Source organism: Amphiura filiformis, chromosome 5, assembly GCF_039555335.1.
Source record: "Amphiura filiformis chromosome 5, Afil_fr2py, whole genome shotgun sequence".
Lineage (NCBI taxonomy): Eukaryota > Metazoa > Echinodermata > Ophiuroidea > Amphilepidida > Amphiuridae > Amphiura > Amphiura filiformis.
Genome location: NC_092632.1, coordinates 78,447,905 through 78,475,589, shown reverse-complemented (window position 1 = coordinate 78,475,589; position 27,685 = coordinate 78,447,905). Strand labels below are relative to the sequence as shown.

Sequence of the window (27,685 nt, the reverse complement as noted above, 5' to 3'; positions counted from 1 at the left end):
GCAAAAGGACAAAATATATCGAAGTTGTGATAAACTAATGATAAATACTTGTTTGTATTTTGATTAAACATATCTAATATGAGCTGGCGAGCCTGGTCCGATTAAATAGTGAATGCTGATTGGACAATAAGGGGTCGACGCCCACATACACTCCTTCACACATTCACTATCATCATAATTTATGATAACTGTTAGGCCTACACTGACCATGCTTCTAATTCTGTGACACTGACAGACTCATCCACTATCAATGAAAACTGATGGGTACCAATCATATTGATACAGCTTGCAAATGCATTGAAATATGATTAAAACACTGAATGAACGAATGAATGAATGAATGAATGAATGAATGAATGAATGAATGAATGAATGAATGAATGAATGAATGAATGAATGAATGAATGAATGAATGAATGAATGAGATGAGAGGTAAAAAACAATCCGAAGTCATATAAATGCGAGGAGAGCGTGGCCTAGCGGTTAAGGCGTAGGACGTAGGACTGTGAATCCAAGGGTCAAGGGTTCGAATCCCAGGTCCGGCTCTTTGTGCCCTTGAGCAAGGCACTTCACTCTACTTTCTTAGTGCTTCGGAGGGCACTTTAAGCTGTCGGTCCCGTGTACATGCATATTTTCTCACATTAATGTAGTGTGCACGTTAAACGTCACAGGCTATTCGAAAAGAGCAGGGGATCATCCCGGTACTGTTGACTGTACTTCAAAAATACACTCATCTACTCTAGGTTCCAGAGTAAAAAATAAGTACAGCTTTTCTGTACGCAGTGCGATAATACTCATACATATGAGGGAGGCACTTACAAGGAAGAAGAAGAAGAAATCAGCCAATTAAATGACGTGCTGGTACGTATATATGTACACGCAAAATTCGGCTTTCACCCAGAGGATGATTTAAGCACTTCCCAACATTCCACTATGTTACTTGCGGTTAGCATAGCTGTGTGAGCGAACATGACACCACTACTCGCCCACTGCATATAGACGTACTGCACGTGCATGGTTTAATTTGAATTTGTACAGTTATATTTACATAAAAACGCTGTGAAGATGCTAGTCGATTTCACATTTTATGTTATCTACAGAAGGTGTGAATTATCCTTTAAACACACATCACTTTTGTTCTGAAATCGACCAAGTAATAATGACACACACACAATTCTAAAACAACATCTTTTGCACAGAGTTCAATGGGATTTGAGAAGTAAAGTGGCAGTTGAAACTCTAGTGATAACACTTTTGCAGTGCATGATGGGGCTTCCTTAAATCATCCTCTGGCTTTCACCAATGTCTAATTGCCTTTCCAGCAGCTCCGCGCGTTGCGTAATGATTCACCCTACGCGGCGTACGAAACCACATGCATGCGCTCCTAGCAACGAGGTTATCATTTCATCATGAGAACGCCAGGCCGGAGTGCCAAGAGTGCTGGAGACGGTCGGAAGGTCGGAATGAATAGCCAGTCACTTTTTTGGTGGCGACTAACATCAACATGATTTTCATAAAAACGTGGAATCATCATCATGGAACCTGCAACTAAAATTCTGCACACGTTGGTATGTAAAAACACAGCGCGTGATGCGTTTATGCTCCTAGCTTTTCTACAGTTTGACGTGCCCCCTCCCACACGTCACACCTTTTGGCAAAATCACAATTTTGCTGCCGTTTTCAGTCACTTTTTGACAATTCTGGCCAAATATACCCTCGTCACACTTTTCACGCATGCAAGACGCCAGACGAATTTACTCTACTGTCCAGAATATCTTTTGCACCCTCCAGTACCAGTTTTGTTCAACAACAACACTAAGACTGTTCGTTAGCTCCTCCCTGTTACATCATATCCTGGTACCGCCACTAATAAAAACTCACAGGGTGGTGAAAACTGGTGATGCATAATTTTGCAAATTGCATTTGTTTACGAACCGCGAAAGACGGGTGACCGCTAGGTATCATGAAATGACCACTTTCATTCCGTCAAATTAATATTATTTTGTTCCAAAACTAAAAGTCCAAATGTTTCATTGTTATATTTTGATGTGAATATCAAAATGCAAAATCGTACATTTAATAATATTAACAAAATGATTACAAGGTCAAGGAACCTCAAAATCGATAATCGATATGGCCAAAAAGGAGCCCTGAAAATAATTTTAGGTCCGAAAATCCTGAAAAAATCGTTTTTTACATCAGGACCCCTGTTAATTATATGTTACAAGTGTTTGTAAATGGTCCCTGAAGACATGTCATATCACTCTAAGAAATAAAGGTTCTAAAAAGGTTCTAAAGTTGTCCTCTGAGAACCCTTAAGAGGTCCTCTAAAGAACCAAAAATGGTTACAAAACCGTTGAAAATGGCCCCAAAAATGTGATACAGAACCGTTTTCGGTTCTTTAGAGAACCTTTTTTTAAGGGTTCTCAAAAATTAAAGAACCTGTTTGAGAGGTTCAAGAAGGAGGGTTCTCCTGAGTGGACAAAAAAGGTTCTATTTAAAACCTTTAATGTGCCGGTGCGTGTGGCCGGTTGAAATAACATAGTTTATTTATTAAAAGAAACTGTTTTATCGCAGAGTTTAAAAGGTTATCTGACACATCATATATAGTTTGTTTATGTCTTCAGTAGATGTGAATGTGATGTTATGTGTCAAAATTTAAAATTGCATACGAATGATTCGTGATTTTCAGTATGAGTAATTATTATCGCCTGATGTCCGGGCATGTTGCAAGCTTGTCGCCTTTCAAAATGGAAACGAAATTACCAGAGCCTTGACCCGTTCTTTTTATGCAAATTTTTGGAACAATTGCAGAATTGGCGAGACCTTTGTTTCCCGTTATTAATGTCGGGTTTGACAAAGGCTATTGTAAGCACGTTTTAATAACGTTCATATTTTTGACAACTTGCTGCAAAACATTTCAACATATTAATGTTACTTGTTACATATGGTAAAAATGCTGCATTTTAAAAATATTTTTGTGGTGAAATGTGGTCTTCTTCATATAAAACGTTTCCAAAACGTTATGATTACCTTTATTAACCCAACATTTAAATGCTCTGTATAGGCCTACGTTTCGCCCAAATCGAAAAAAAAAAAAACATTATTGCATTGAGTGCTGAAATCTCAAATCCATCCCGTAATGTTGAAGTTGTAATTATTAGGGGCTAGGCTGTGTTATATGAGTGTGTGGGGGGGGGTTAAAGTAGGAGGGAAAATTTTTTGGCCAGCCGGAAGGGGGAAGCAATTTTGGAAAGACGATGGGGAGGGGCGATTTTTGGCACCATTCGTGGAGCGCCTTTTAAATAAAACGCTCTAAAACGGCCTGGAAAACACTACAGACACGCTTAAATATGAATATGTTGCTGCTCGCTGCGCTCGCAATATAGCCTATTTCTAGACCATCACAGGTTTGCAATATTTTATATTTGGCACTATGTAAAGAGGCGGGGGAGCATTTTTGGGCGCGCCGTTTGAACATTTTAACCCCCCCGGTTAATCATGAATTGTTGTTGCCCAGCCCCTTCCTTTCCTTACAAATCATGCAAATAGGAATGTACACCAGTAAAAATGAATATTCAAATCTTAATGTGTGAACCAATTTGATGGGTAAAAATTCGTATGTTCAACCAAAGTATTCTAGCCACTTTGGTTCAACTATAGTGCTTGAGCAACCGGGCGTGACCTGTCAAATTTTGCAATATTTAATTCAATATCGTTATGTAAAACCACATTATTATTTTATCGATATAGCCTACATATAATTTCATATACTATTATGCTATGTAAGGCAAGGAACGAACAAACAAAAAGCTATACCACAGTGCAGTGCTTGCTTGAGCTTGCTATATTTGCTCAGCAACTGGAGATAACGAGACCCTTTTATCAGTGCTAAAACCATTCTGATTGGCCGATCCCTATATGAAGGTGACGTCACTTTTAAGCGAAACTACAATACCAACTCTTAAACCAGCCTTGCTCAATACTCTCGCTATGGGAAGCAATGTTTAGATAGCGTGCAAGAGTTGAATACATTATCGGTTAAAGGGCATTCAGTAAACAGGGAAACAGCTATATTCAATCAGCTGTTTGTGTCAAGAGCATAAAGGCGAGCCCAGCTGATACTGCTTACACCGTGAACGCTTTGTGTCAAACGATATGTAGCTTGCTAAAGATACAGAAGAGTGGTTTAACGCAAAAAATATTTTCCATTTGGTATTAACTTGGACTATTATATACCTTTCGACAGCAGAAACATCTGTATTGCAGTATTAAAGACATTTTGTGAATCGCTAAGTCTTCCAGCAGCAAAATGGGTTTCGAAGTGAAGAATAAATGGGGATGGCTGGTCACATTCAACACTTTTCTCATCATAATGCCCGTCACGGGCGTTTTGAGTACTTGGGGAGTCATCTTTGTGGAATTGCAGAAAGAATTTCCTGATCTTTCCGATTTAGAAGCCGGTAAGTTTATATTTTATGTAACGCGTACCGTAAGTAAGCAAAAAATTGAATACAGAACTGTCCAGCGACAAATGTATCTACATAGCCTATAGCTGTATGTAAACACCATTGTATGGTAATGAGCAATTTGTTTTGCTTCATCAATTTTGTCTTTCGGTGCCAAGATTGTTCCATCTGCTGTGCATTCTCGAATAACATCCTCCTGACTTCCTCCATGCAGTCAAAATAGATTTGTTGTTACATAACATAATTTTTTAAGCTGCGCTCTTCTCATCTGTTCATGTACATACTTGCCCATAGAGTGAAAATGTTATTTTGCCAGCTTTACTATGAATTAAACATTCGTGAATGAGAGATACTGAGCTGATAGTTACATGCAACGATAAAATTTGATTCATAAAACAAAAGACTCTGATATGCTATAGTGACATGCAGCATTAGATTTCGTGAATTTGAACCCCTGGAGTTCTACTTACATTATCCAGCTCATTAAGAAATTCGTAATTAATATTCATGATCAATCCAAGCGCCAAGAGCTGAACTGATGAAATGCAGATTCACATAAATATTGACTGGATGAGGTGATGCATGTGATGTTCTTGAGATACTCTGTCGTCGCCACTGAGATATGTTTAAAGAGATAAGGAGCAATTTGAAACCTCAAATCAAAGAAGATGTTCGAATTCTATAAATTGTGTTTTTGTTTCAGAAGTGTGTGTTCTATTAAAAAGATATTGTTTTTCGCAGTAAGAACATTGATTAAGCCACATGTTCTATTACGCAATGATCACAGAACGCTCCATGTTTCACGGATATATTGTGAAATCTATTAATTAGATATGCATAGGAGTATAGGACCTTCATTTCGTTTTCATTAGACCTATCTTATGCAATGTACCATCCAGGTGGCGGAATCAATTAGCAACATCCAACCTTAATGAATCGATTAAGCATCAGCAAAATCTGACAGGATAACAAACTTGGTAAAACCACATGTAAAATTTTTCCGGCCGGTATCCAACTTCAAACAGCTGATTGCAGTCATTGCACCCAATTTCTATATTGCACATTGCTTACAACCATTGCGCAATTTAAAATCCCGTGACTCAAAACCCAGCAATTCACGCAGAGTTGCCAGCTGAGATGTTTACAGTGAATGAATGAAAGAAAATCCCGGGAAGAAAATCTGTGCAATAACAATCGCGGGTCAATAAAGGTGTTTTACTTTCAATTTTATGATCTTCTTTAGATTAATATTTCGCAACTAGAGAAGATGGTAAAATATATTAGTGTCAAACTGTTGTCAAAGTCCAACTCCACTGTGTCAAACGGGTGTCAAAATTAAACTCAACTGTGAACCAACTTTAGTATTATTATCTTGAACATTTATTTGCTTTAGATAGCAAAGTTTTTCTGCCACCAATTCTTGTATTGTGTACCGACCCACCCTCTACGATCACAGGCCTTTGAAGGCTTATGTTACGATATACCGAGCTATAGTAATGAGCCGATTAAGTGAACTTTGGACTCCCGAGATAGAGATAATTGTATCTATTCTATTTGGTTTATTGGTTCGATTTGTCCCGTTATATTTAACATAGTTGATAAAGTGATACCATTATGTCGATTCACTGTCCGATCATTATTAGCTGTATATGGTTTTATTCTAGTTGATCGATCCTGTTCTTCCCATTATTGTTGCCTAATAAGGAAATACTATCCACCTTCGCATGGATCCAAAACTTCCTGATTTCCTTCCTTAGATTGTGCTGTACCAGTAACTTTTAGCATAGTTCCCATTGTATACCAACATAATTGTACAATGAATGACCCTAATTAGTGATAATATAAAACAATCGAGATGAAATTTAATTGTTTATTGCGCTGACACGCCATGGTATAAATATACACACATCACACACATACACCACACATACGTGACACACCCCACCCCGCCCCCACACGTCACACACACACACCCCCACCCACCCCACCCACACAGTAAGAGCCTCGGGGTCCCATGGACAAGGAGCAATCCTGGGCTCTTTCTCCTTACCCAAACCCATATAGTCCTAACCATGCCCGGGGCCCCTGAATCATCGGGGCCCATGGACTTCCTCCAACCTGCATCCACCCGCTCGCTACGCCCCTGCCCACACCCCACCCCTACCAAGCCCATTCAACACAAATCTTATAGGGCCTACACCCGGTACCCCACACAAACAAATCACAACAGAAATCGGGAAACTTTGCCTTATACTTTTATACATGGTGTATATGGGCAATTCCAAGCAAAAGTGGACATGACTCAAAAAAATGAAATTGCCAATATATATTTCTTTTAACTTTTATATTATTCCAAACAGATGTAAGGTTCAAGTTATAAACTTTTTCGGCATTTTTCTAACATTTTGGGTTTTTTTTAAGTTTCTTTGGGGAGTGTATTTTAAGTGAAAAACTCCTGTTCAACTTAGATATTTTCCAAGTGGGCCTATTTTATTAAACATGGGCACTTTTCTTTTAAATTTGATACATTTTATATCTCTGAAATATGGTCTTCAAGAAACATCCAACACATTTTAAATAATCCACCACTAACTTTTTTTCTTTCATTGCGTTTTCATAGCACTAAATATGGCGTAGCACGAGTTACCGAAAGATGCATTTTTTTATATATTTTCAAAATGTTGGCAATGTAATTGATGCCACTTATTATTTTCCTTCTACTAGTAGTGCCTTGAGTAAAAATAAGAAATTAATATACAAAACACTATCCATCACATAATAATGACCCATTAAAACTGTAGCACGAGTTACCAGTAGCACGAGTTACCGATGTAGCACGAGTTACCATAGCCCACTTCCCCCTGTACCAGCAAAGGTAATGCCAAATCTACCACTTGGCAGCAATAGAGGATCTCCCAACTACATGAATATGCATTTATATGTGACCATGGTATTGGTAACTATTTTTTTTCTTTCATTGCGTTTTCATAGCACTAAATATGGCGTAGCACGAGTTACCGAAAGATGCATTTTTTTATATATTTTCAAAATGTTGGCAATGTAATTGATGCCACTTATTATTTTCCTTCTACTAGTAGTGCCTTGAGTAAAATAAGAAATTAATATACAAAACACTATCCATCACATAATAATGACCCATTTAAAACTGTAGCATGAGTTACCAGTAGCACGAGTTACCGGTGTAGCACGAGTTACCATAGCCCACTTCCCCCTGTACCAGCAAAGGTAATGCAAAATCTACCACTTGGCAGCAATAGAGGATCTCCCAACTACATGAATATGCATTTATATGTGACCATGATATTGGTAACAGCTTTCTAGCAGCAGTGTAGCCAGTGTGGGGGGGGGGGGGGAAGGGGTAGCCTGCCCCATGACAAACTAGAATTATGCAGTTCATAATTAAGGTGCCCATACACACACACCCCCACACACACACACACAAAAGTGTATAAATAACAAAGGTTTGTAAATAAAAAATAATATGCAATATGCAAATAAGCTCATTAATATTCATAAATATGCAAATAACATGACACAAAATTATACAGCACATCAGGCCACCATATCCGACCAAACCAAGTTTGAAGTTGATTGGTTATTGTGTTTATAATGCTGCAAAATGGATTAATGAAAATGTAGGCAAAATTTGTAAATAAGCTCATTAATATTCATAAATATGCAAATAACATAACACAAAACTACACAGCACATCAAGCCACCATTATTCTATCACCATACCGGTACCAAGTTTGTAGTTATTGTGTTGGAGCTGTACAGTGGATTAATGAATTTGCTTCCGCCCGGACAGCCAAACAAAGAAAGAAACAAACAAACAACCAGGCAACCACACATGTGTGGGGGCCAAAAATTAAAGAGAAAAGTGACCTCCTGTCGCAGGAAAATTAAAGTAAAAATATGGAAGGCAAAGATAGAGATAAGATTCAAGGAGCCAGTTTCCACCCCGATCATGTGCCAAAATAGTGTAAATTTATTTATACCAAATTTTTGCATTTTACACCAATAAAGTCCTTTTTTTTAAGCTCAAAGACTTTACATTGTACAGTCTCTCTAAAAAAACATACTATTTAGCATATATCCCACTATCAATACCTGGTCAAAATGATGGAACCAAAATTTTAGCCCTCCACCCCCTAGGATCTAGCCTAAGAACCAATCAATTAATATGGGCCTCATGGAAGAACAGAGGATACCTTAAAACATCCACTGAATGAGTAACCGAGGCAAAAGAAGAAATAAAACAAACAAAATAGATACTGGAAATCCTGAGATTAACAGCCACAGTGACATTGTTGATACTGAGATTGGTATAGTTCTGAGATTTGTATTGGAAATTGGTTTGTTGTTGAGTGTAATGAGGCTCATTTTCCAGCTTAGTGAAGTGATTGAAATCGGGCAAACTAGAGTATTTGCACCAAGCAGGAAATGGTCTCAACCAAAAGATGATCAAACATTCTTTAACTCAGAAAGCAATTTTTTAAAAACTTACAGAGCAAATAACCATGAACATTACAAGTTTTGTGAGGGAATTTAGAGTCAAATAACATGGAAGTTAAAGTTTTATCAATTGTTGACTGTTCAATTTAACTGTTTAAATTTAAGCCCTAGAATAAAATATCCAAACAGGATCAAGCAAGGCGTATGTAACGCTGGGATGTTTGTATGTAATGTGTGTGGTACATTGTATGCTGGTACATACACTGAATAGTGTTATTTGTACATAGATGGGTTATTTGGGTGGTTATTTGTACATAGATTGAGTTATTTGATCATTACACCAGTTGTTGAGGAATTGTTATCCAAAAAAAAAGACATTTAGATGAACAATACCATTTTATATATGGCCGGACAAACTGTAGCACGAGTTACCGTAGCACGAGTTACCATGTTTTTTGCCAGTCAATGTAAAACTATGAGGGGCACAACTTTTTAAGGTATACCAAAACAAACCTTATTATAGCAATTACTTATCATATAATCAATAAGGCTTTAGTGTTTTTTGTTTTAGCACACCATCAAAATAAAAATGAGTGATTTTTAAGCATGTCCTCTGCTCGTAGCACGAGTTACCAATTTTTACAGCTGTCCCATACATACAAAAGTTGATATCCTGAATTAGCAATACTATGAGGATCTTGCCTTGAATGTTGGGTATTAAAATACAAAAAATACAGATTCCAATCAAATCAATTTAAAAGCTGGAGCACAAAGTATGTAAAAGGACGCCATAAAGTGTAGCACGAGTTACCGTGGAATTGCCCATATATATTACTTACTATACTGTTGAAACATTGTGTACAATTGTACAATTTTCAGGCCAACTTGTGCCAACTGTTAGCTGCTGTTCTTGGGAATGCTGCCTTTTAATACCATCTATTGAACGTTCTTCATTTGGTCCAGAAAAGTTTTCTCAATTTTCTTTCCGAGAAAAGATACACAATTTACCTGAACAATTTTTATGGAACATGAAACTATTCCATTTCACAAAGAACTACTTATCAGTTTTCGGGAACCGGCTTTTAAAAACATTATATGTAATTCAGAAAAGTACCGTTTTTGAGACGCTAACTTTATTTTATACTTCGTGGAAGAAAGGTTGCGTGACTGTACATGATGTACACATTTTGTAGAAGAAAGAAGCATGTTTTGGTTTATAAGGCCTTAGGCACTCACTCATACGGTCATGAAGTTCAAGTAAAAAGATTAGGGTAGCGCACAAAACTTCAAACCCAGGTGAATGTGAAGTTCACAGGTCTTGTTTTGTTCACAGGTCTTTCAGTCACGAGACTGCGATTTTGTTATTTTTTGAAGTCGAAAAGAAATCATTAGAAGCCAGGGCAAGCCTGGTTACAGGGTGATGCAATAGGCGTGTTATTAACAACCAGATGACTCGCATGATTTAATTAACTACACAAAATACATTAATAATGCAAATGAATTTATGGTGTTATACAGATGCAGTGAAACGTAAACCATAAGTACAAAAGACAGAGCAAATCAGCTGATTGGCATCATTGCTGGTTGATTGTTTCATCATGTTTAAGTCTGACAGACAAAGGCTTGATAATACTTGCTGAGGTGACAAAAATTTAATGCAACAAACTGTATTCGGTTTGTAACGAAAAAAAAACCAATTATAAATTGCCGATACGGGCCGATACCAGAGAAGATGCTGATACAAACACACATGTTGCCACGCCCACCTGCCCATCCCCCCTTTCTGTCAAGATGATGCAATACGTACACCACGTTTCAGCATGGAAATACAGTTCAGGAAAGCAGGCCCGTAGTAGAATTGTCCTTGAAAATCCACTGGAAACCCTTTTGTTGACCACAAAGCTTAAGCTTCAATTGTGGTTTTGTTATTGAAAGGGAAAGCACCATACCGTGGATCGTGCTTACGGTTCACCGTTATTAAGAATTTGTATAACAATACGATATGCACCGCTAGGCAGCAAGTAAACATTGGACTCACAGCATTGGACTATTCTATTTGAAATCCATATCCCCCTAAATGGAAGACATGTCCTTACTAAATGAATCTCCCACACAGGGGGTGTAGATTTCAAATGGAGTCACCCATTCAGGTAACCCAGAGAAGATTCTCGTTATGTAGGTAACCCCATTTTAAATTCACACTCCCTGTGTGGGAAGCTCATGTCTTTTTTTATGAGTTGTGTGGATTTTAACTGGAATAGCACAATGGCGATTGGATGTTTATGCATTTAAATACATTTTAGTTTTTTACAATGAATTTGGGATATACTTTCAACCGCCTACGCCTACAATGACTTTGTATGCAAATTTACACTATAATCGGATCGAGCTCAGATAGAAATCCAGGCCAGAGATAAATGCAGATTGAATTTCTTTCCGGAATTAATAATATCATGGTGTGATACAAGAATATATTGCCCAATATTATGTGCTAATTCCAAAAGTTTTTCATGTACATGTATGTGAATTGTAATTGATTGTTCCTCAGGACACGTATACAGTCTTCAATCATGGACGAGGAACTGCATCATCATGTGCGGCGTTTCCTATAAGAGTTCACACACTTTTAATGATCTGATTGTTAATGAGGTTAATGAACAATTAATTGTCTAAGATATAACATTTCGTAGGTAGCACGGTCTATTATCTTTAGGAAAAGCCTTGAATGTGATCATCATGATCACCATCCGCTTCCTCGAATATCTCCCATATAGCGAAGTCTGCCCATTAATGTCTTGTTATTTATATATGATGTCTATATGTGTCTTTTGAAAAAATAGGGCGGGACAATACAACCTTCCCATCACGACAAAAGGAAGTATTTGACACGTGAAATGTTCCCCCTGGCTTTCCTTAACATTAATTGATACCGGTTTGCTGAACTTTAAATAAAGGCATTTATATCCCTTGTGTACTTTTTAAAAGTTTGATAAATCAACCCTCCTGTTTCCTTCACAGTTTTACATATACCATGCCAATAGGGACTAAATAATTTTACATACAACTTAGCTAATAATCCTTACATTAAATATAAATAATGTAGGCATATAGGCCTACTTATTTGTCTGATTGCGTAATATCCCATGACAAGTATTGACAACTATAGCGAATGATTTAAACCGGCAAGAAGAATTAAACTTTATATGAAGGAAAACGTCTCATGCACACATACTATTTTGCTGATTTTGCGGTTCGACAAGTATATAGGATAAGTTAATCATGTTTTACTACAGTAATTGTTAAGGGCAGAATCAGGAACGATATCATTTTATTAGGAAAATGTTTGGTGTCTCGGTCTCTTCTTTTTCAGGGCTTTGCTTTATTCATAATAAATATCTGCTATCTCAGCACTTATTTATACATGAGACAGAATCCTTAATGCTATTCGGCGTCACGGGGGGATAAAGACGTTAATTATACAGCATACTCACGCATTCATCTTCCTGTTCAAAATATATTAGGCCTATTATTGCTCATGATCGTGGACAAAAGAAAAATAGAAATAACTAATATCAATAATATTATATGGTCTGATCTAACGATTTGAAATAAATTAACACGTATGCATACGTCGAGATGAAATACTATTATTATTTTGAATCAGAAAATGTAATAGACACACTGCACACACAAATATGGAATTTAGTTTGTCCACGGATCTTGGTTTGTTCAAATATTAAATGTACTTTTTTGTAGTCTCTTTTGTCACAATATTATTAAAAAATGAAATAATTTGCGATTTGTCTGAGCAGAAAGACTTGCACGCGATCTTGTCGTGATCATACACACACAACATAGCAAGTGAAACGTAACTAAAGTAAAGGTGAATGTTAACATAAATATCTCTGCATGCTCGCAAAGGAGGTTTCGCGAGGTTGTATTTTTCCAATTCAGTCATACATCACAGAAATAGCGCATCTCATATGTAGTATAGAGATTGTAGGAATACTTGAAGCTTTCCAAAATTAAAGTTAGAATTAAAATTAGAATTAAAATTAAAATTAAAATTAAAATTAAAATTAAAATTAAAATTAAAATTAAAATTAAAATTAAAATTAAAATTAAAAATAAAATTAAAAAAGAATTAGAATTAGAATTAGATTAGAATTAGAATTAGAATTAGAATTTAAATTATTTAAATTTAGAATTAGAATTAGAATTTTTGCGTGAAGGAAATATTGCATAATCGTGAAAATGTCCTTTATACCAGCTTCCAACAATAATGAAGGGAACGGTGCGGTGTTCCGCATAATCCAGAAATGTCGCAAAATATTTCCGCAATTATTATAACCCATTTACAAAAATTTCCGTTCGAAGGGTCATGACCCCGTCTAAAATATGATAGACTAGTTGTTGATAAATACAATGATTTATAAATTACGTCTGTATACTTGGACCATTTATGGGCTGAGGGCCAATGACCTCATCATGCCGTTGATTTCGGATTTTTTTTTACATATAGAAAATGAAGAATTGTATCAATGAGAATAGGAATTAATTAGGCCTACAATGTATGCAGATTAAAACATGAGCAAAATGCTAAACACATGCACAATATACTTCTATTAAGTGCTTGTACTACATTATGTACCCAGTCTCAGCTAGATAGTCGTACAGTGACTTTGCTAATTAACTTTGCCTAATTGGGCGTATGTAAAAGAATTATATCTTTAGCCTCGCTTTCAGTTTTCCGCTTCGCTAACTCCGGCCTAATTGGAGTTAGCAGAGCCAAACGCCGCCAACGGCAACGAAGTGGTCGAAAAAGGTGAACCATCTTTTTTAAAAAACAATTAAATTCATATTTAGATGCATTTTATTCATTTTTTTTTTCATGCAAATACTTCCATTTTATGAAGGAAAGTTTGACAAAAGATTCCTTAATCACGAAGACCAAGTATACCAGCTTCCAGCAATGATGAAGGGAATGGCGTTGGACGCGTAATCCATGATCAGAAATGTCGCGAATTATTTCCGCAATTATTATAACCCATTTACACAAATTTCCGTTCAAAAGTTCATGACACCAACTAAATATGATAGTCTGGTTGTTGATATAAACGTCTGTACTTGGACCATTATATTAAATGGTCTGATGACCAATGACCAATGACAATGACCTCTGTACAATCATCTTCGTAAAGATATACCTTTGATAATATCCTGAATAACATTGACCTTTACAAATAATAACTGAACCGATCTTTTTAAATTTTAAATAGTACAATTGAAATTTCTGGACATACCTCTGTCTCTTGGAGCTGTGCAATAATCATGAGTTAAGAGGGCAAGGACAAGGAGAGCACAGCTTTTATCAGCCCTATTTCATTTCGCTTTTGTTCGGGGCCCCTGAACCTCGGGCCCCTGGACTTCGTCCACTCCACCGTATCCGCTTGCTACACCCCTGGCTCAAAGGAGGCTAAAATGGAGGAGGAGGAGAAATATTTGTTTTTGGGAAGCTAAAAAGGGGAGGGGCATTCCCTGGCACTAGCAATTTTGGCAGGTCGAAAGGGCGGGGGCAATTTTGGAAAACATTTATAAGACACCATTTCAAAGCTCCAAAAATGCTAGAACGGAAACGTTCAAATAATATAACACTAAAATGCACACCGGGAAAATTTTAATCTTTCGCCGACCCCTCCCCGCCCACCTACCACCAAAGCCGAGAAGTTCTAACTTTATTCCACCCCACCCCCCCCCACCCCCACCCCCAACCAAGAAACATGGGATTGTAATTAACCACGTCTTTTCGTTTTGCATAAATGCATTTATTTATTCTGTACAGATAATAATTTATTAACCATTTCGAATATCTTCTCTAATCTTTACAGGTTGGATCGGTGGTTTAGCCTTCGGTATTATGTTCGCTGCTTCCCCCATCTCCACTGGTCTATTCAAGAGATTTGGTCATCGAATTATCGCCATCATCGGAACCATCTTATGCAGCATAGGTCTTCTTGCATCCAGTTTCGTGCCTTCTCCTCATCTCCTCTTTCTTACCTACAGTATTCTTATGGGTGTTGGCAGCAACTTCATCGACAATACAACCCTGAATTTGGTCGGATCTTATTTTCCGAGAAAAAACAGCGCAAGATCAACGTGCTTCGCTACTCTTGGATGGAGCATAGGTAATTGGTTTTAAAACTTACGTTATATAACTTGGTAAACTAAATAAAGAAGGTAACTAAAAAAAGAAGGATGCATAGTAAGGATATAGACAGAAGGATATCCATAGGTAAAAGAAGGATAGAGAGCAGGATGTCCATGAAGAGCTTGTTGCGTAAGAATAAAATGGCTCACACTTCACCCTGTGAACTTGTTGTCTTGGCTAGCATATAAAATAGTGTCTTAAAATAGAATTGTCGTCATAATTCAAACTTTAAAATATAAGCCTTTGTCGTGACTGAAAGAATGCAAGAAACACAACACATTTAACACAATTGAGACATATCATCCCAGCAAGCCGTGTCCTGGGCCGTGTCTGATCAGAAGACACAAAGTCAAGGTGTGTCACAAAATGACGTCTCAAACCCTTTTGAGATATCTTGCAAAGAGACGTGATCGTTATTTGTGTCACTATATGGACCACAATAGCATCATCCCAATGGCACTAGTAGTCCAATAACCTCAATTACATAACCATTGTGCCAAATTTGACCTCAAGTTACAGAATATGAGTTTTTTTACCCAAATTGACAAAGGTCATTCAATGAATGTGCAAATGTATTGGGGTTAAAGAACTGTGCCCCTGATAGATGAGCATGTTGTGGATCCTAGTGTGTATAGCTTCTGATCTGGGGACCAAGCTGATGGGGACTGTCTCAAAATAGACATCACGGACAGGACGTTTCTTAGAATGTGTTGTCAGTCAGGACGTACATTCTATTCTTTTGTTTTCTATTTGCTGAAGACTTAATTAATTGTAAAACACTAATTGCTGAGACATGATTTAAACGATGTATGATGTTTCTGGTAACCTTGTCTAACGTTTTTGGTAGTAATAAGAAAAAAAGCATGCATCTTCATCTGCAAATTATAAAAAATGAATGGACTAATTTGGAATGCACCTCCGCTGCAATAATCATCAGACCATATTTTAATTTTGTATATAAATTAATGCAAACAAAACCTTTATGGAGTATTTTAATAACAAGATGTATACGAAATACGTTTCCAGAGACATTTTGATACCGTTATCAAATCAACCTTCATCAGCAAACTACGTGTAGCCGTTTCTGCATAGTGCACCGGCACCATTGACGATAAAGCTTGTTTGCAAACTTTTTGTATGAGTTTGTATGTAATAATTATCTTATTAATTACATGTTCAACACGATCTTCAACATACTGTAACAATATAAGGGAATGTTCAATCAAGTCCAAGCTTTTCTAAATCCTTTTGTGTAGGCCTACTTTAATCACAATTTGCAATATTTTTTTTTTATAAATGAACACATTTCAAAATTCTTTTATAACTAGCAATTAAATATAAAATGGTTTAAAACAAAAGAGTCTTATATAACAATATATAATCATACATTGCATAGTACATGCGATCCTTGTGCAGATGACACATGTGTTCAGATAATTGCAAATGATCTGAGTATTTTCCGGGTAAGGTGACTATCAGTAAGGTCACTGTACTTACGATTAAAACTTTTCCCATATCATGAAAGACCGTGCACGAATTAGACACAAATTAATCATGTCTCGACTCTCGATAGCCTCAAAACTAATTATCTCATTTATCTGTATACCATTAATTGGAATTTGTAAAAAGCTCCTTTAATTGGTCGGTTTAACTTATTTATATGGGCAAAATAGAAGTTGATTATGGCACGCCACACCGGACATTAAACGCAGAGTTTTAAAAAATAACGTCCATTTTTTTTACCGCACTTACCGCGTACCGATAATGTGATAAAGAAATTGAAATAGTCCATAATGGTGTCAAATTTTGTCGCTAATTATCATTTATCACGTAAAGGAAAGGTTCCAACATTTGCTTTTATTTGCGATAACGCGTTATCATACACAACAGGTGTTGTTGGTCTCAATAGCACAAAGGTTAAGATCCATTAAACTATCTATTGTGAATATTGATACTCATTTATCATATTTATTACAACATGCATATCAGTATCGGTCATAGTAGTCTTTGTTTGGATCATTATCTCTTCCTTCGATAAGATAAAATTCCATATTTTAACACAAAATATGAAAGTGTCAAAAGGCATTGTATTACTTAGCCAGTACTGATTCTTTTTTTATTCTTTATTTATTACGTTCTTACTTATTTATGCATGATGGACACATGTCCTCTGTCCTTTTTATTTGGCAAATAACGTAATCATGGTATAAATACAAGCTGTGTTTGTTCATAAATGCAGATTTGCACTCAAGTATTATGTCGAACAAGTATTTTGTTTACGAGTGGGATAATTTTAGAAATTATATTTAAAAGGGGGTGTATTTCATTTTTTCTCCTATACACCAATCCGAGAAGCGTTTACTGTATTTGGCCCTCTATTGACGGCAACACAGATGTACCAGAGCGGGAGATTTAATTCGTAATTCAATACTCATGATTGTGTATTGAATATCACTGTTGTGTACAATTCCCGGGTACAAAATAAATAATGGATGGAACCCCCGACCTCGGGACACCGCAGTTTTACATCGGGGACACCGCAGTAATGGCGAAGTCGGATAGGTGTATATGAGATCATTAATTTATATAGTCCGGGAATTTAGTACGAAAGTTAACTGCGCTGCATATACACCACCAAATTTTAAAAGGCGCAAACTCATTCTAATGCACATTAACATATTTTAGCTGAATTGGCTGGTCAACTAACATATAAAATGTAAGAAATACGAAAGGTATCAAAAAGTTTTTGATACCCCCTCGTATGTTCCAGCTGTTTTATGAAAGCAAATGAGTCGCCTTAATTGTTGTAGAAATGGTCTTAATTCGCCGTGGATGAATCACACGAACGTTTAGATAACCTGTAACATGTTGCATAATTTTTGCTTTAACAAGTTGAAAAGTGACAATCTGACTTAATATAAGTTAAGAACTCATTAATCCATCCGTGCATTAAGTCCAATCCATATAACTCCATATTGCGTTTGCTATAGTTTTGTATAATTAATATTGGCCGGGAATTAAACTATTGGTTAGAATACATCTTAATTTTAACCCCGGATTTTAACCAACACGGGTTACCAGGTGAATGGTTAAAATTTTAACAAACTTTTAGAAAGCACATTATCAGAAGCTTTAAGGTTAGCAACTATTTTAAACTGTTTGGTAGTTCACAGCATCTTGCGAATGGTAGTGAGCTTTGGCAAAAATTGCATTGATCATTTCATAGCGAGCATGTAGAAGAATTCAAGTATCACAGATATTACGTTTGTAGGTCCTGTGGTTCTTGAGTTATGTTGTAAAGAGGGCTGAAACAACAACACTTTTGTAAAACGTACATAACTCATTAACAACAGTAAATCAAACACGTTTTCAAAGTATATGATTTGAAGAATGAACTTTTGCAAAACATATTGTGTGATTTTTCAATAATATATTGATTTAAACCAACAATACGCCGTGTATACCCTTAACTTGCTTGATCTAAATTTTTACCAACAATAGTTTGGTTCATTTGGGAATCGGAGTTGGTAAAAATGTTAACATGTGTTCTAACAGTGTTTGGTTATTTCTTGTCAATTTGTGAACACTATACCTTTGAAAATGCCTTATGAGTATAGAGTATATTATAAGCTCCGTTTCGCTGAAGTTATATTTATCTAATAGTTGCAATAGTTTTGACCGGGAGTTTTGATAACAATTTATCATTAAGAATAGGATCACCCTACCAGAAATCAGTGCAATTCACAAACGAACAAACAAACAAACACAAACTTATCTGCACTGAGTCACGAGATTTGGGCCTCTCGCAATTTGGTAAATAAACCTTTGTTCGTTTGATATCAGGATATCCTAGAATGTACAGAAATGCGACTGCACGTGCACGCATTCGTCCTTGTGAAGACGATTTGTTTTTCAAAATAACACAGACTTAAAATTTTAAATGAAAATGTTCGTCCGAGCGTAAAACCGGGCCACGTTTCTTGCAATGAAGTTTCTCGAGTCGTAAGTGTTGCTTACGAGTAACCATGGATATTAAAGGACAAAAATCACCAAACACGGGACCAAACCCTGGTTTTTTCCGAAATTGGGAAATGGGCCAAGTTCATCTACCACCCTGAGGGTACACGAACTTGTTCCAATGAATCTGTGAACAAGAAAAAATATAACAAAACAAAGACTATAGAAACAAAGCGGAAAATAAGTTTATTGTTGAAGCTTGTGCAAGTGGTCACACTGGCGATATGCTGACGCAAAATGGAAGGAAGAAGCCCCAAGGTCACCGGTTAGAACAGACAACAATGAGACAAGGATTCACCCTGGTTTCTTAGATTTGTTGCGGAAAACCCTCTGGTAGTTGATCCTCTAAATGCACGGTCAAGGCAAATCACCCTGGCTACTGGAGGTCTAGTTTGTTTACGTTTTTTGTAATGTTTTGGTTCGGAGATATGAAAAGGACGATGCCCATATTTGACTACTCTAACACATTATTCTGTCATGTGATACGTATGAAGGGTGTAAAAATGATCAAATAAATCAAAATAGCTTATACAATAGATTCAAGTTAGATATAGATACATTTTACCTATATAATAATAGACGCTTTACCTATAAATAGAGTACTATATATTATAAGTACTGCAGTTGATTTTAAGAAGTTCACTTACACTGTCAGTTAAACAAAATTCGACATTTAAACAAGAATTATTCGAACCATTTCATTTGAGGTCCAAATGATAGGAGTTGGTAGTTATTTTACATTATATACAACTATTTACTCTTGAATTATTCATCATGGCTGTTCTGTTTTCCCCTTACAAGACTTCATGGCTACAAAAGTTTCACAGAGAGAATGTACCAAGAGTTATTTAGTAGTGCTCGGTGGTTTAAATAGGCCTGCATTATTTTCAACCCCTTGTTTAATTCAGTCAGGTGTCATGCTTTATAACGGGAGTTTTAAGTAATAGGCCCTATCGATAACTCGGTTTTTAAGGCTTCATGCACATAAAGGAAATCTTAGAAAGGAAGTCTCCAGCAATCACAACATTATTCCTTATATGTTAGGAAAATTATTATCAAACACGAATCACATGGTTTTACTTTAAACAAACTCATATTGACCATAGAAACGAATAAAACCAGCCGTGTCTCAACAAGCGATATTTAAAATTCCCGGCGCCGAAATTGTCTGGTGCAATGACGTCCAAGTAAATCAATAAAGGCTGGCAACAATTGAGCACAAATAACCATTACGTCATTGCCCAAGACAATTTCGGCGCGGGAATTTTGAATATCGCATGTTGAGAGATTGTCTCGGTCCCAGCCGGTTTATGTTCCTCCGCCTTTGTTTAGTGACGAAGGAGCGCAAATCGACTGGGCCCGAGACTAGTTGAGAGACGATTGTTTTATTCGGGTTTTTAATGGTCAATATGAGTTTGTTTTAAATTAAACCATGTGATTCGTGCTCGATAATTATTTTTCTAACATTATAAGGCATAATGTCGTGATTGTGTGAGAGCATTAACAATCCCTTTGTCGGCATGAATCCTTAGACTTACCACACAAACATGACGCGTCGACGGTTAAACTTATATATTGCTTGTTATAATTTCTGTACTTGAAAGTTTCTTAAAAATGTACATATATGTACGCATTCTAACGAAAATATTTTGACATTTGTTTTCCTTATACAGGTTCGTTGGCCCTAAACCCTGGTGTAGAGAAACTCTCAACTATCATTGGTTGGAGAGGAGCGTTTCAAGTTTTGAGTGCCGGACTCTTCCTATTAGGCATGATAGCATGTACGACATTCAAACCACCTCCACATCGATGCCTTGATGTTCTAGTTGACGATCCCGCTGAAAAACAAAAAGAAAAGCTTATGCCTAGAAAACAACGAGCCAGTTCTACGAGTTCGAGAAAGAAGAGCGTTATCGAACCAATGATTGCGGACAAACACACAATCAAAGACTACGTGAAGATGTTCGTACAAACTATACAAGCACCTGGTATTCTTTTATGGCTTTTTGCAAATATCTGGATGAACTTGTCACTTATATTTCCTTTCGTAAACATGGTAAGTTTTTTGACATGAAGTTCATGCGCATTAAGTTTATTCTGGTTGTGTCAACATTTTTGTCCACGATTTTGACTGCTCTATTTTCATATTTGTAACATATTTTTCTCAAATTCAACGTGAAGTTCTGCAAGTAGAAACGATGAAGAACAACCTGATTTTGTAATCTTTTTGGGTTTCTCAGATATTTTTGATAAGTTTTGACTAAATTTTATCCGTGGAGTGATTATGTCCACAATCCGTTTCAAGCTATAAGCTGTGCATGTAGGAGCTTATAGCAAAATTGTTATTTGTTGGCTGCAACATGTTAATTCAACTACAGTATGGGGTTTGACGTCAAAAGCTCTCTGACACAGCTGGCTACCACATGATTCCGAGTACTTCGGAAGAAAAATGATGAAATTTAAGCTCTGGAACCTTATTAGTCGTATTATTTATTTATTTCATCATTTCCTCGTAGAAAAAGATACTGCACGTTGCCATTGACAAAAGCATCCAATTCAATTGCCATAATTATTATTACCAATACGGCGTTCCCAAAGTGCATTGCATAGTTCAATAACCGCATGGTTGGATGTGTGTTTTATAGACTTTGGAACAGACGATGATGTTGAAGTCGAAGCCATTTAGGCTGTGACAGGGAATAAGTAGGAACAGTTGAATGATATTGTTTTTGGTAAATTTTCAAGGTCTGCAATTACACAATAATCGATTGTTTTTGAGAGGTTCTCTGCCTTGTGCCCTTAACCAAATTCTTGAATCTTTTTATTTCTTCACTTTCTTCAAAACCAGGAAGACCCACAAAATGCGATGGACAAAGCAAATAAAATTTCGTTGTTTACAATTTCACAATTTTCTAGTGCAGTCTGTTTCCATGTAAATGATGCAATGCCCTATTATCTTTCTCATAGTTCGTCTGTTGCTATTTTTTTAATTGATTAAATTCAGGTTAAAATGATTATAGTATCAATATAGATTAATTATAGGTTAATAAATGCGTATCACTTGTTGGGAGTGAAATTGTACAAAATAATGTACTTGTACTGAGATATTGATGCGTCAAATGCACTCCCTCCTTCGGGGCTCGTGCATTATAAGGCATCAACATGTCAGTACGCGTGCATTATTGTGTACAATTTCACTCCCAAGAAGTGATATGAATGTATTAACCTATAAATGGTAATATCAATTCAAATCTCCCAAAACTGTGTTCAGTAACTAAGTACATTCTTGCCCTCACTTTGTAAACAAGTTTAAAGGCTAAACATTATATATGTCAAATTAAGAAAAAATCCTTTATTAAGGATTGCTAAATCTTGTACAGTTACTTAATTTTATGATTAAATGTACATTGTTGTGTTCTTATTTTTCCTACAGATCAAATTCATGACTACCATAGGTATTCCAGAAAGTCAAGGCGCATTCGTGTTAACTGTGGTCGGTATTGCCGATTTATTGGGGAGGGGTAGTTCAGCCGCCTTTGGGGATAGTTTGCCCTTCAATACTATCTACGTGTATCCTATCTGTAATACAATAATGGCTGGGGCTACGTTCTTTCTACTCATAGTCAAAGACATCAAAGGGATGTACATATTCTCAGCTTGTAAGTATTTTGAAGCAAATTTAAAGGACTGAAAAAGAACGCTTTTCAAAGAGAAACGGAATCTATCTGTTCTTTTAGAAAGGCCTTCTCGTTCTGTTTAATATGCATGTAATATAAGGCAGATTTTCATACCTAATGCTCATCGATATTCTCAGATCCCATGTAAATAACAAAACAGGACGAATGGTGGCAAAAAACTGTTCAGAATTTGTATTTCCGAAATGTACTGTCGATTGTGCACTTGTCTAACTTCATTCGTTTGGTTTTAAAATTAATAGAAAACCTTTCTCTCCGGCCATCTTGGTAGCAAAATGATACTAACATCCCATATCGTTTTGTAAAGGAAAATGTTAACGAAAGTTTACACAAATCTTCCAGTATCATCCTAAATGCACGGTATACCGTAGAATTCCATCTATAAGCATATGCCGCAAAATTAGGGTGTTTTTTTGTGACGACTGCATAATACAAAAGTCAGACGCCCTACAAAAACATTATTTAGAGTTTGAGCGCCCGTAATGTAATGTTTTTGTGTAGGGTATCTGCCTTTCGTCTTTTCATCAAAATAAAACCCCTTATTTAGAGGCATATGCTTGTAGATGGAATTTCTACGGCATGTTTACTTATACTACCATCATGACACTTGCTCGAAAAAAAGACAATTTCAAAGTTCTGCATGTTTTTGTTATTCAAAGAAACAAAGTAGCATTATGATCGCTCTCTGTATTGTAAAAATATTGTCAAACATTTTAGTGAACGCTTACTGGAAAAACAATCTCTAGACAAAGACAGAAAGAGGTATATGAGAGTTTTCGTATGCAGAATATAATACCGGTAAGTGACCATACTGATATAACTTCATCTGGATATATAACATAAATTCTCTGTTTATATATCTCTTCTTTGCAGTCATCGGGTACTTCATCGGAGTAGTAAATAGTATGTTGTTTAAAGCTTGTATCGACCTTTTTGGTGCTAAAATCTTGGCAGAAGCCTGGACATTAACGTTACTCGGAGCTGGGTTTGGAATTGCGGTTGGTCCCACAGTAGCGGGTAAGTAAATACACATGCGTTAAATACAACCAGTTCTTTAAGCGACTTCCTTAAATGAGAAGTATAGTGCCTAATGGATGCTCAGAAATAAATAAGGCATTTTACCTTTTCAAAATTATATAATACAAAAGTGGAACACTCCAATTAAGCGTTATTCTCTTGTCTTGATATACTATATATATTTATGACATAATGATTGAATATGCGCAGCGGGTCTTTGTGTTATTATGTGATGTTATTAATTTCTACTCGACAAAAAGAACCGTTTTCAATGGGGTAAAAACGTGTCTCGGGAAACGTGTCTCTCTGTGTGTGTTCTGGAAACCCCAAAAGACAATACAGACGATGTGTTGTCCATATCTCTGGTTTGCCTGCATCAAATTTAGCTTGCAATATGCAGTATGGCGCACAAGTAAACCAGAGATATGGACAACACATTGTCTGTATTGTCTTTTGGGGTTTCCAGAACACAGGCAGAGACACGCGTTTCCCGAGACACGTTTTTACCCCATTGAAAACGGTTCTTTTTGTTGAATGAAAATTAACAACATCACATAAAATATGCCAATCGAGTCTGAACAATGTAAAGTAACTGGTACCCGAATTACTTTTCCGCACCGTAACATCCTTATCTTTAAATATGTCAATGAACTGTCTGACTGGTGGTGGGTGTGAAGTGTTGGGCGGAGGATGTGGGTGTGTGAAAGTGTGCCACGTGTTTTGTGTTTCAGTAAATTGATTTGATCAAATAATGTAAACATTTGATCATTATACATTTTTACCTAGCGAACTAATAACTTCTAATAATTCTAGCAAAAAATACCAGGATTCCCCAACATGTAAGTAAGTGAAAGCTTACGTCTTGAAAGCCCGCTTGAAAGTCTTAACAACGATTGTGTAAATTTCTTATTGTCTTTACCACTATTGCAGGAGCTGCCTACGACTTCACAGGGAGTTTCGACATTGCCTTTTATGTAGGAGGTGGTATGTTTGCTCTTGCCGCCCTTTTTACTCTCATGATTCCATTTGTTCAAAGAAGAAAACAATGGGTACCGCCCAGGACTATGTCAAGACGAGAAAGCCAGGCAGTAATAAAAGCGCGGGAATCTGTGAGTGACAATATGAACAGTGCTAGTGAGACCACCAATGAGGAAAAGAGTAAAGAGGACATGTTAAACGAAGATGAGGAAAGCGGCGTTTTTATTGACGTCAAAGAAAAGAATGAGAAAAATGTGAAACCAAACGATGTTGTTGACCAGTACGTTTGGGTTGTATGAAGACCGAAGGCTTTTTTTTTTCATCACCTCTATTTATTTGTCTCTTAAAAGTGTGTGTTTAACTATTGATTGACTCTTTTTGTACAACACTGGATATACTGAATCCACCTCATACTATGCAACGTGAGGCTTTTGGAAACAGACCGCTAGCAGCCAACAAATATCCTGTTTTGTTGGAATCTGCATTTAAAATACCACAAGATAATGTGTGCCTTGATATCTTCTAAAGATGGAATGATTAGATACAATGGCCAAGGTGGGTTCTTGGTAATGTAATAAATCAATTAAAGGTTACGTAATAGAAGGACATTTACCGATAGATTACGAACCTTTCAACTGCGACCAACTTCAATAATGTGCATTCTTTCTTGTACTTAGAAGCATTTCCTGATCACTTTATTAATATTTAAATGTGTAAGTCATAAAACATGGTACACTTTTATGTACTTTATTTTTTAATAAAAGATTGCATCTGAGCCAAATTCTAAATGACATGATTTTTGCAGCTGCAGCAATGATTGTGATGTATTACTTTCGTCATTAACAGTTTCTATCGGCCTTTATACATTGCAATTGCGATGCCAGTGAATTAAAATTAACATTTTGTCCACAAACAACCTCGGTCAAAATATTTTTATACATAGGGGCCTATGCCATATATATCTCAAACAATGACAAGAAAATACCGTAAAGTTTCGCCTAATGGCGCTCTGGGCTCCATTGCCATAAACGGATTATTTTAGGCACAACCTAAAAGTGCCCTCCCGTAAATTCCCACCAGCAAATAAGGACACAGAGCCTTAATTCTTATTTGGATTTTAAGGGAAGAGAGCTCTCTATTTGCCCCAAGCAAAGGAGCCCATGTGCGCCATTGGGCGAATCTTTACGGTAACTGCACACAAAAGTGAATGCTTGACTCCAATGAGATTGAAATGCGCAGTTTTAGCTTTGCATTTGCATGCTGTATATCATGTCATACGCAGGGGTGTGATTACGTTGTGTGTCGAATATACGCTGAACGCGCTTATAGAGTGTGACTTCACACGAGAGTGGGATGATCCACATTAAACCGTTTCAATGTGATCTCATGAGATACGCATTCTTTGTAGTGTCCACTTGTTTGTCTGGGGTAGTGTCTACACGGCACTCGAATCCGCATCAGTGAGCGATCTTTGTACGTACATTACAACGCCTGAAGGGCGCTCATGGTGGGATGCCATGTGGCGCTCATGACGCGTGCGTTTTAACGCGGTTCCCGCGTCTCGTGTAAAGTCACCCATGATTGAAAATATTTTTTGCTTCAAATGCTGCACAAAAACAGATTGATTCATCAGTGTTAAGCCCAAATGGTGCTGTTATTATTATGAACGTTATGATTTACCCGTTTAGATTCTCGTTATTATGTGATGTGCAATGTAGGATATGTGGATGATATGGGTAAATGCAATCCGTATATGAGGGACCAAGGTACCCAATGATTATTTTGTACAGTAACTTTTAAAATGTTTATAATATCTTTTTTCATAGATATATAGATATATTAGATTAGGAGAATAGATATGTACATAATTGATTGACAGACATTCTTAATACGTCTTTAATTACTAATTTGTGCAAATCTTTCAAAAACAGTAGCTTTAAGTGCTTTTACCACTCACACGCAGTGTGTGTGTTACCTTCTCTTCGAGTCAGTGACGTCAACATGGTCAGTGCGAAATTCAGTGGGTCACAGGCATGGACGAAAGAGTATTAAAGACCGCGTGCAACCAGTCAAAGTCTCCGCATCATCCGATAATGAGGGTCGATTGTTCCATGAAATGCGATAGGCGAGACTGCTACGCACTTACTGGCACGATCGAACAATCGGCCCTCATGAATATGCGAGAATTCACAGCATACAATGCTCGGCGAGAAACACCGACCTACACGCGTTGACATCACTGACTCGAGGAAGATAAATAGACTATATATTGTGCATGGTTACATGACGAGTGTTGTTATCTCAAGGTGAAACATAATGACATGTTTATTTGTTCTCTGCTCAACATTTTATTCTTTCGATTCATGTTAATACCTTATCACATAGACCTCATTCGTTTTGACTCGCAATGATAGAGATAAAACTACACTGTAAAAATGATTGGTAATTCAATTATGAACAATTCAACCAGCTGCTTGGATAAAGTTGTGTTATTTTTCTACCATCAACTTACAGTTGAATCGTTCACGCTTGAATCAGCATTGGGTAGGATTACCCACTAATTTTGAGAGTGTACAAATGTATATTTTTCCCAAAGGTTACACAATATTAAGTGTGTATGTTTTTTTTTTAAAACTATTTCATCAGGATAATTGATCTTCGTGTATGTGTGTAGAAATGTAAAATGTGTGTAAATTTGTACGTATAGTGCTATGTTACTTAAGTTATTGTATTATGTACATACAATTTTAGTGGTTTGTAAGTGTTTTGTTTTTTGTTTGTTTTTGTTTATTTTTTTCTGGATTTAATGTACTTTTATGCAGCCA

General features: G+C 36.6%; 1 protein-coding gene across 1 annotated transcript; it reads left to right on the top strand.

The window, feature by feature from the left end:
- Positions 1-4,061: 4,061 nt before the first annotated feature.
- Positions 4,062-27,487, top strand: LOC140153774 (monocarboxylate transporter 2-like). Its single transcript, XM_072176628.1, has 6 exons — positions 4,062-4,463; positions 14,834-15,130; positions 20,844-21,226; positions 22,604-22,829; positions 23,739-23,882; positions 24,813-27,487. The coding sequence occupies exons 1-6, from the start codon at positions 4,313-4,315 to the stop codon at positions 25,157-25,159; spliced, it is 1,548 nt and encodes a 515-aa protein (XP_072032729.1). The 5' UTR covers positions 4,062-4,312; the 3' UTR covers positions 25,160-27,487.
- Positions 27,488-27,685: the final 198 nt, after the last annotated feature.

What these genes read in the sequence shown, in the direction of transcription:
- LOC140153774 (XM_072176628.1), top strand. Translation starts at nt 4,313, where the DNA reads ATGGGTTTCGAAGTGAAGAATAAATGGGGATGGCTGGTCACATTCAAC. An exon ending in TACTCTTGGATGGAGCATAG is followed by an intron (nt 15,131 to 20,843) that starts GTAATTGGTTTT and finishes TTCCTTATACAG; the next exon opens with GTTCGTTGGCCCTAAACCCT. An exon ending in GGTTGGTCCCACAGTAGCGG is followed by an intron (nt 23,883 to 24,812) that starts GTAAGTAAATAC and finishes CCACTATTGCAG; the next exon opens with GAGCTGCCTACGACTTCACA.